The sequence below is a fragment of the Scophthalmus maximus genome, chromosome 4, assembly GCF_022379125.1.
Source record: "Scophthalmus maximus strain ysfricsl-2021 chromosome 4, ASM2237912v1, whole genome shotgun sequence".
Lineage (NCBI taxonomy): Eukaryota > Metazoa > Chordata > Actinopteri > Pleuronectiformes > Scophthalmidae > Scophthalmus > Scophthalmus maximus.
In genome coordinates, this window is record NC_061518.1 from 27,772,943 (window position 1) to 27,783,938 (window position 10,996).

Below are 10,996 nucleotides of genomic sequence, written 5' to 3' on the forward strand. Positions count from 1 at the left end.
ACAGATAGATGCACATAGGTGTGGATGTGGCCATTTAGATACATTGTGTGCTTTTAAAATTCACATTAATTAACCGACTATTAAAAAAAAAAGAATGGACAATGTAAAATATGGAAGGCGCAAAAATGGTTTGAGACTACTTCAAAAGAAAAGACAGAGTTTAACAATTCTTGATTTATTTTGAAATTCCCTCACACGCCTTTGCTAGTTTCCGGTCGTCCCTTCTACAGCTCTGACGCGCCTCTCCCGTCGTCTCGTGACCGGCAGACCAGCCGAGCCAATCAGCGCACACCATCTGTAAACATGGCGTCCGACTCCAGGTTGAGATGTGTGTCGCTGCTGCTCTGCGCCCTCTTGCTCTGCACTTTAGCGGCCGACAGCAACGAGAAGCCCAAGAAAAAGAAGGACATCCGCGACTACAACGACGCAGACATGGCGCGGCTGCTGGAACAGTGGGAGGTTCGTCAAACGAGAGATGCTTTTCCATTCAGTCAGCCCGCACACGGTAGCCACTAGCCTAGCCTAGCCGTTAGCTAGCCATGTCATTCACGGCTCCCACAGAGGTGGTTCATCTGTTGTGATGTTTACATTGGTATCACTAAAATCTACAATAGAGAAGTGTTGAAAACCATTTTTTTCCAAACATGTCTTCTCAACACTGAGTCTATTTGAAACCTGTACACACAGTCAGTGCAGCTACATGTTTTTAAAGTGTCTCAACAAAGTTATGTGTTCAGTGAGCACATCTTTCCACCACCAGCAAAACCGTGTTTTCACAATTACAAACATACTTTATCTGAGCAAAGTCAGACCCCAGCTGATGTCCATTCTAACATTTTACCCCTCAGTGTGTCACAAGACAGGGTTCCTACGCAGTATGAAAAAAGTACGGAAATTGATTTGAGTTATTTCCATGCCTGGATAAGTATGGCAAAAAAGAAAAGAGGTGAATCCAAAGATTTAAGAGTACAATCTCTCAGGTCTAGTCAATCATTTTCCCACAGTCAGTGATAAACGTTGTCACAGCATCACACCTAAAACAGGTCATGTCGGAAATTGAAGTATCAATATTTCAATATCAATCTGCACATCACAATCAACTTTCTGGAGAAACCGGGACTTTCTCTGTATGAAGTTTCAACAGAATAACACCAACTCAATCAGAATGTAATATCTTAGGGGTTGGATTTTTAAAATGATTTATTTACCTTAATAATAGTCATTTATATAATAATTACGAAATAAACATCTATCTATTTGTACTCTGATGTGAAATATGGTCTGAAAAATCTACAGAGAAGAAGGACTTGTGATCCTGGAGAAAGTATGGAGTTTTGAAATGGAATAATGTGATGCGGATCAGAACTTGTGCAGAAGTTGTGATGAATATAATTTTATACTTATTCTAAACCTGAGTTCAGGCTGAATAGAGTGATGCTGACACATATATGAATTGTTTGTGATGCAGTAGTGTATTTTACTGTTTTGCAGGGCCATATGTTGCCCATCAGAAAACATGAACCAAGTACTGGGAATTGTGTAAACAAACAAACAAACAAATATTCAGCTAAATGTTATTAAGGACAAAGTAGAGTCTTTGACTCTAAAATGTAGTCAAGTAGAAGTATACAGTAGCATATAATGAAATACAAATAAGTAGTAAATGTACTGATTTACATTCTGCCACTGGGTGGATGTTTATGCAAATTTAAATGGTTTATAATGAGGTAGAAAATTCCCTGAGTCATACATTTGTTACCGAGGAGGAAGATGTAGTAACAAGTATTCATCAGTTGGGCTGCAACTAACGATTATCTTCATTATCGATTAATCTTTTGATTATTTTCTGGATTAATCGATTAGCTGTCTGGTCCACAAAGTGTCATAAAATGGTGAAAACTGTCAATCATGTTTCCCAAATCCCAAGATGATGTTTTGTTTTGTCCACTTACCAAAGATATTCAGTTAACTGTCAAAGAGGAACAAAGAAACCAGAAAATATTCACATGTAAGAAGCTGAAATCAAAGAATTTTGACTTTTTTTTTCATAAAAACTACTTGAACCGATTAATCAATTATCAAAGAAGTTGACAATTTAATTTCGAGTAGATTACTGATCGATTAATCATTTAACTGTTGCAGCCCTATTCCTCAGTATTAACGCCAAGGTTATCTTCGTAAATGCTATAAATAAATAAATATCCAGTATGTCATTTGTCCCACAGACGGATGATGACATTGAAGAAGGTGACCTCCCGGAGCACAAGAGGTCCCCTCCCCCCGTCGATTTCTCCAAGGTGGACCCCTCGAAGCCCGAGGAGCTGCTCAAGATGTCCAAGAAGGGCAGGACGCTGATGGTCTTTGCGACAGTGTCGGGGGATCCCACTGAGAAGGAGACGGAGGAGATCACGGGCCTGTGGCAGGGCAGCCTTTTCAACGCCAACTTTGATATTCAGAGGTAGTCACTAACCGAATTAGTTCCACATTAATGAAGACCTTCGTTTAGCTGCTTCCCAAGAGGGCAGATTTGTTCCTCATTAACCCGGCCTGTACTTAATGATTGAACTTTCCGTCAAGTGGACTCGCTAATTAATCAACTAATAGTGCTGTCAACTAGTAGAAGTCAAATTGTTTGCTATTTCTGAGCAGAGCATAATGAGGTTTTAGAGCAGGGGTGGGGAACCTGAGGCCACATACGGCCCGCGAGGCAATACATTAATACACCCCCAAAACATAAAGTCAGGAAAAAAAAATTTCACACGGAACATGGCGACAAAGAAAAGAGAAGTTGATGCGGAATGTCGTTCTTTCCAAGATAAATGGACAGACGATAACTTCTTTATGGACGTGAAAGGCAAGTGTTAATGTCTGTGTTAGTGTCATGTCGTTAATTAGAAATTTAATAGCCGAATTCTGCAATAGTAGTCCATGTTATTAGTTAATCATTAAATGTACTGAGAACTATTACAGAATTAGTTAGATACTGAAGACAATCTTAAAACGCGATGATTCTCAGTCAAGTTCTGGGTTCATAAAGTGCGTATTTTTTTCCCCCTGTGATTTCTAAGTGCTATATACAAAAAAAGTTTGTTATAATACGGGAAAAAAAAGACAATTGGCTTGGATAAAATGGCAGCCTGAGCTGACCAGGACAACGTGATGCATGCCAGCTTCGTGGTGAGTGAGATAATAATTTTTTATTGTTTCATTTTTTTATTTGTATGTATCACCTTTCATAATATAAAATGGTGCTAAATCTACTTAACATCAGTGAATATAAAATCAACAGGAATCGATTCTAAAAAATTGAAAGCAGTCAACCAATAAGAAACAAAAAGATGGATAAAATTCAAATTGGCCACAAACATGAAATTAAGGGGTATGATCTTGATGATATTTCAATTAAGTTAAAAAGGCCATAAAAACATTGTGAGCTGCGGGTCTTGAAAATTTCAACAGAAGTTATGTGAACAATAATTTGGTATGGCCCCCGGGGATGATCTAAAAATCCAAATGGCCCTTGATAGGAAAAAGGTCCCCCACCCCAGTTTTAGAGCCTCTCCCCTGTTTGTGCCGAAGGAAAGATTTGAAGCATTAAACACCGTGAGGACAGTGACAACTGGTGGCACGTAGAACAAACAGCGGTTTAAAGTCTGGAGCCAAAGCACGGACCCTGGTCTGATCGGGTTAACCTCATGCTGAAGATGCAGTCCCATTGGTCAATGTGTAAGAGGTAAAGCTGCAAAAGTAAATCGAAAATAGTAATCTATTACTAAATTAATCGCCAACTATTTTGATAATCGATTAATCGGTTCAAGTAGTTTTTATTAAGAAAAAAGTCAAAATTCTCAGATTTCAGCTTCTTAAATGTGAATAGTTTCTGGTTTCTTTGCTCCTCTAGGACAGTAAACTAAATATCTATGGTGTGTGGACAAAACATAATATCATCTCCAATTTTTTTTATAAACACGACGGTCATTTAAAAAAAAAAATTTGGGACATTTTAAGGACCAAACAACTACTTTTTATTGATTTATTATTTATTTATTTATTTCGAGCATGTCAAAGTCAACAAAAACAAAAAAGACAACAGCGGCTGTTGAAAACATCCAACAAAATAAAGAAAAATTAAAATAAAATACATTTTTTTTATTTACATGCGCGAAAAGGAGTTGGTAGGGGCTGCACGGTGGTGTAGTGGTTAGCACCTTCGCCTCACAGCAAGAAGGTTCTGGGTTCGAATCCCGGTTCAACCAGGGCCTTTCTGTGTGGAGTTTGCATGTTCTCCCCATGTATGCGTGGGTTCTCTCCGGGTTCTCCGGCTTCCTCTAAAGACATGCAGAATGGGGTTAGGTTCGTTGGAGACTCTAAATTGACCGTAGGTGTGAATGTGAGAGTGAATGGTTGTCCGTATCTGTATGTGGCCCTGCGATAGGCTGGCGACCTGTCCAGGGTGTACCCCGCCTCTCGCCCAATGTTAGCTGGGATTGGCTCCAGTGACCCCCCGCGACCCTTAAATGGATAAAGCGGTAGACGATGAATGAATGAATGAGCGTGTTCTTCCACCATGGCCCAACAGTCTCTATAGATATCAGCCCCTAAATATACCTGATGTTTCCATCAAGATCCTTGAATTATTCCCTGGGAAACTTGGTGAAATGTCATATTAAACAAACTAGTGAAGCAGCGTTGTTGTAACATGCACATCACAACAACAGGATGTTGTTTATGGATTGAGATTCAGTCCCACAGAGTCAGTAGCTCTTTTCAGAGTTAATAGGTAAAATCGGTTGGATCAAATCTAATCTGACAGCAGGTTGCTGAAGTCTGATTAAAATGGCCACTCTTAGTTTGGACTCAAACTAGACTCCAGTGTTTGTTTTTCTACGACTAATGCCTCCCATACACTAGACGACTTCGAGAAGACACTGAAAAGACTTTTAAAAGACTTCATTCCGACGCCCTGTCACATCTAAAGATAATTTGTCATTAGTCACAGTTTTTGGTCGCTAAAAGCTGCTGGTGGTCTGGCCACCGGCAGCTTTTAGCCACTAGATGTCCTAGTGTGAGTGTGTGCGCAATGGTTTGTACAGAAAATATAAGCCAACAAGAAAAAGAGAAGACACTGCAAAATGTGGAGACGAAGGGAATACATGCTGCAACATCACATGGAGACTCTGGTGAAGCCTCGAACGCCGCGATTTCGAAACTCCCTGGTTGCTCTGTCCCCGTTCACACAACCAGGTAGTTTCGAAACCGCGGCGTTCAAGGCTTCACCAGAGTCTCCATGCGATGTTGCAGCATGTAATCCCTGACCCCTTCATGCTTTTCTGCTTCCTGTTTGGTTCTGGAAAGAGCTCACCTATTGGTTGTAGACAATGTTCACGGCACCATCTGCATGAGTGAAGACTAAAAACTTAAAACATGGTTCATTTTATTGGAACGTCAAGACGAGAAAAAGACTTAAAACAGATCAGATCACCACCTTACACCAAACAATCGAGATGACTCTCGCAAAACTCATTATTTTATACCGACAATAAAAATTTGTCTACGACAGTGAACTCGCCTGAAAGACGTTAGGTTTAAGGCCGGCATAAGATGAAACCAAAATGTCCAGAGTTTGAGTCACTGAACAATTGCCTAAAAAATAAAAAGGGTATTTTTAAAGACTATATCTAGAAATAGCTTAAAATAAAAAAACTACTTCTGAACACGTGTTCATTCAATAATGATACATCATAAGGTTTTGGCTAATCATCACTGCTCACCTTAATGGACGCTTCCATACTTTTCAACGTTTTGAGTGTAGTTAACACATCACCATATCTCACATGTATTCTCTCGTCCCCTTCCAAGACTGTCACAGGAACTTCAACCTACAGTTTAGTTTAGCATTTTGTCTCGTCAGTACATTAAACTGGTGTGACCCTCCCGCAGGTTCGTGGTGGGTTCCAACAGGGTGATCTTTATGCTGCGGGACGGCAGCATGGCTTGGGAGGTCAAAGACTTCCTCGTGGCCCAGGAGCGCTGCATGGACGTCACGGTGGAGGGACAAGTGTTCCCCGGGAACGCCGGCGGGAAGGACGGTGCCAAACGGAACCAGAAGAACCAAGTCAATGCCAAGAAGAAGAGCAAGAAGAAGGCGGAGACGAAGAAGCCGGACTTTGAGGGGAACAGCGCCAGTCATCTGAAAAATGAGCTGTGATGGAATTAAGGCAGAGAGAGAGACGAGGAGCCATGGGTCCTTTCGTCTTCAGGCTTCAGACATGTGTATTCTAAAGACCAAGATGTGGGAGGGGCCACATGAAGATGCAGTCTGTGGTTTGAGTAAACTAACTAACGTGGACCGCAGAGCTGGCATCACTTTCCCTCCAGCTCTGCCTCACCGACATGCCGCAGAGACGAGTACTTTCTTCGAATCATGCTCCTGTGGTCACAAGCCTTTTTAGAATCTGTTGTACCATCATCGCTGACTGGTGTAGTTATTTTTCCTTTAGATAATCATCAAATGAAAACCAATGCACGCAGGCACATGTCTTTGAAAGGTACTCGGCAAAACTAATCAAACTTTTTTCTGTGCCCAGAGCCATGTCAGGAACCGGAGGCGGTCGTTGTCCGGGTCCTGGTCTGTGTCAGACTTTTTTCACGTCCAGCAGCACTTTGAGATTTGATACAAAAGTAATGCCCACATTTTCTGTTTGATTTTTTCACTGGATATGAAAATAAATTTTTTTTATGTAATCTACATGAGCTTATCTTTCTTTGCCGAAGCTTATCTGTGTCTTATCTCAACCTGCTAGTGTTCACTAATTATCTTGACAGGCCTCTGATCACCTGAATATTTTCTTTAACCTTCTAGACTGAAAACAAATATACATCCCTCATCTACCGCTTTATCAATAGTCGCGGGGGGGGCGGGGGCTGGAGCCAATCCCAGCTGACATTGGGCGAGCAGCAGGGGTCTCTGGCAGCAGCAGGGGTCCAACATGAAGAGCCTGAAAGCAGCAGAGGGGAGCGCGTCACGTTACGCTAGAGTCACACACGTTGTCCAATAAGAGTGGATAGTGTGATGATTCATCTGCCTTCAGAAGACACATGCACACGTCGTAATGACGTGATGACCAAGCAGGTAAAGGCAACGGTTGCTGTTCAGGATTTCACATCAGTTAAATGTATTACAAGACCACCATCATTTCAACTCTATGGCACCCGTAAGGCAGCCATTTATGTAATTATTGGTTCAAGTCTAAGATTCCTTGTATTATCTCCCGTTGCATCTCCATTTGCAGCCATGATAGAGGGTGAGATTTTTCAATGGATGTAGTTACAACATGTTGTAATCTGAGGTTTGACCAGCTGAGGGCAACAACAGGCAACAACAGGCAAACGCCATTCGACTTCATCAGAATTCCAGACTCCTTGGTCGCCTGTTATGTGTAAATATCACCTTGTAAATCATACTCGGTGCAATCTAAAGTTCAGAGAGAAGGCTGATGGGCCAGATATGAGGTAGCAAACATTTACATGACAGCAGATAGAGGGAACCATATCATGAAGTATTTATAGGGGCAGTTCACTTAAATTAAAAAACACGTCTCGTGGCTGCTGCTTGGTGGCTACACTGTTTTTGATCACATTGGTCAGTGAAGTTATAAAGTGCTGACAGTAGTTGATTCATGTGCATGTTCTTGCCACACAATCCATAGCTTTTTGTCCTGTTAAATAATAAAATACATGGCCGGTATCTTGGAATATCTTGAAACTACGTTTCTTGGCGAATTTCAGCTTTGTTTTTCGAGCACAGGGACAAACTACGTCAGCTGGTAGTCACAGTTCTACCTCTGACTGCCTCTTCCAGCTCCCTCCATCTTTCTGCCACACACCAATGACCCTGAGTCATGATTACAGTTTTATCTTTCTATTTCCAACATGCATTGGTCCAAACTGCAGTCACATTGTGGAAACTCTTCACACAGTTGGTGAAACAGAAGTCTCTCCTCGGAACCAAACTGTGGATCATTTTCCATATTGCTTCTACACAAAATGCAATCAAAATGACCACATTTTCCAAAATCCACAAACTCTTTTTCACATTCATACTCCACCACATGCAAAACATTATACATTTGCATCACATTTTTCAAATGCTAACACGCCCTGGACAGGTCACCAACATATCGCAGGGCCAGAATAATAATAATGAAATGAAATAATAATCATTCTGAACATAGCTGCTTACAAATTCAGATAGACGCCTGCCCAATGTGTTTTTAGTCTCACGGCCAAACCGAGGAAACGGGACGTACGGCTCAGAAGGATTTCGTTTGGAAAAGTGGATCATGGACGAACGGTTGGTGGGAAAAGACGAGTGTCAGGGACACGTGGATGGAGGACAAAGGAGAGGAAGAATAACCCCTGTGATGTTGATGAGAACAACTGCAATTCAATTCAATTATCAACTCAATTGTATTTGTATAGCATTATCTCAAGGCATTTTACATAATGAGGTCATGACCTTACAATATTACAGAGAAATTCAACAAACCCTTTAACTCTCCAGCAGAACCAGACTCGGCTGTGGGCGGAACATCTGCCTCAACATGCCGGAAAGAGTGAGGAGTAGAACCCTCACTGTACTGTACAGTACGAGTGATCATACTATACATGTTGTTGTCTTGGTTTTTTTATAATCATTATGCAGCCCCGTAATTTTTGTATTTTTTTTTTGTATAACCTTAGGGGATATAGAAAAATAAAATAAGGATATTCAGCAATTTGTGATTCATTCTTCTTACATATCTTTCAGTACAGTCAATGAAGTAAAATGCTCCCCGTTGTTAGTGTTTTTGAAGTCAGTGTGTTGTGACTGACAGTGTGACAATTGTTGCCAGTGTTCTGGTGGAACAAGCTCATTCCGAGAAGTGTTGTGAGGATCGGGGTGAGTTTTGGAGGTGAGAGTAATTGTTTGGCCCAGACGCATGTTGGTAGTGCAGACTGTGCAAAGAGTTTTGAAAAAGCGTCTCCAGTTCTGAACGGTGCTTGTTGGTGTTTGAAAAAAAAAAACCCTGTAATATTTCAGTGTTTCAATGTTTTGGTCATTCTCCTTCCCTGCCTCACGGTGGCGCTGTTCACCCGTTATGTTTGGAACGGAGGCTGATGGCAGCCTGCTTTCAAAAAGATACCTACTGATACCAGATTTCGCTTCTCCTGTCTTTCTGACCCCCGACCTCACTGTGCCGTACCGTGTCGTGCCACGCCGTCCTGTTGTGTTCCACTGAGTGATCGAAAAATTGAGTTCAGAGTGATTGATCCGAGTGATATTTGTTGAAAACATTGTAAGTGTCTTCCCCCGGACACCTCTGCTGGCCTGGCTGATGAATGAATCAGTTCCGTTCGGGCTGCAGTTCCTGTGAGTGACAAAGCTGTGCTCAGGTTTTCCTCGAGGCCGGTCGCACAACGACTGTCTGATTGTTCCACAGTAAAAAAAAACACTCATCATGTGGCTATACATGTTAAAGGAAAGTGTCTTCTGAGAAACGTCCATGTCTCACCACAAACTGTTGGCCAAGCATATGTATCACAGTAGTGAGAGCTCACATATTAAAATTAATAATTAGAGACTCATAAACACATGCTATTTAATATTTGAATATGAAACTACAGTATCTTTAACATCAGGTCATATTTCTCACTCTTTGTCTCACCCACTATTCCCTGACCCCATTATCTAAACATCCCAAACAATTCCCCCCCAGGTGGAAACTGTCGAAATTGTTCACACACCAATCAGAACCTCAGGGTTGATGGATAAAAAGGGCCATGGGGCAATTTACTAGTTTTGGAACAATGGATCTACATGAAGGAAGAGGGATGAGCAAGAGGAGGAGGACGAGGAAGGAGACAAATAGTTTCGGAAGATGAAATTCATGCAACTCTTGTTGACCATGTCCTTGTCCACGGGATGTGGATGAGGGCGTCTGGGCAAAAGAGTGCAGCCGGATCTAGGCAGCCTTAGTATAATACGAACCTTCAGAGGGAATACACGTAATAGCTAAAGTAATTTACATACTGCTCTGAGTCACTCGTTTGATCCCAGCTTCCGGCAGTGTATGAATGTGTATGAATGTGAAGGAAAAGAAGCACAGTATGAAAGGGGGTGAATGGGTGAATGTGACTTTCTTGTAAAGCGCTTTGAGTGGTCTGTATGATTAGATAAAGCGCTATATAAATACAGGACATTTACATGTACTGTAGCTGTTTTGTGCTGTATGCTGTCTGAAATGCATTGAATTACTGTACCTGCACATACAGGTACAGTAATCCGTAGTTACTGTATGCTCCTAGTTTGTAAATTGGATGGTTTCCCCATCAGCACTTCTATTTTTGCAGAACTGAGAGACCACCACCTGATGGAGGTGGAGGACATTTATTTTCGGAAGTGCAAGAGAGGGAAATTATGAATACGGCCATAGCCACAGACATCATTTGCTTACAGATGAGACCGACTCAATGTTCCATTTTATGTACAAACTGTTTTGTTTGTAAGGAATAAAAACAAATTAAAAGTGTATACATTGGTTGTGTCTTTATATTGAGTCCATCATTTGTTTAGAGTAGTTGTTGATCGAGGGGGAAACTTTTGACATGGAAGTCTGAAGTTGTGCAGCTATGCAATTGTGTTTTGTGACTTAGGATATGGAGCATTATTTTTTGTGATATGCATTTTAGCAATCAAAAAAAAACTGTAATACATCCAGTTATGTCCCTGGGATTATACTGTTCTACTACCCCAAACTTCAAACTCTTACTGTCACAGGAACGAATGGCGATGGAGCTTATGTGATTCTGCTTGTACAGCACCTGTAGCTATTTAACTGTTCAATCAATCGATTATTCAAAATGTTTTTTGAATAATTGCAGTTCCTGCAGTGAACGAGCACATGTTCCACTGTTTTTGGGATCTGACAACAGTCACAAAGACCGGTTGGATGTT

General features: G+C 41.3%; 1 protein-coding gene across 1 annotated transcript; it reads left to right on the plus strand.

The window, feature by feature from the left end:
- The first annotated feature begins 268 nt into the window (after positions 1 to 268).
- Positions 269 to 6,748, plus strand: mesd (mesoderm development LRP chaperone). Its single transcript, XM_035628014.2, has 3 exons — positions 269 to 459; positions 2,226 to 2,458; positions 5,941 to 6,748. Exons 1-3 carry the CDS (start codon positions 304 to 306, stop codon positions 6,206 to 6,208), a joined length of 657 nt encoding a protein of 218 aa, XP_035483907.2. The 5' UTR covers positions 269 to 303; the 3' UTR covers positions 6,209 to 6,748.
- The last annotated feature ends 4,248 nt before the right edge of the window (positions 6,749 to 10,996 follow it).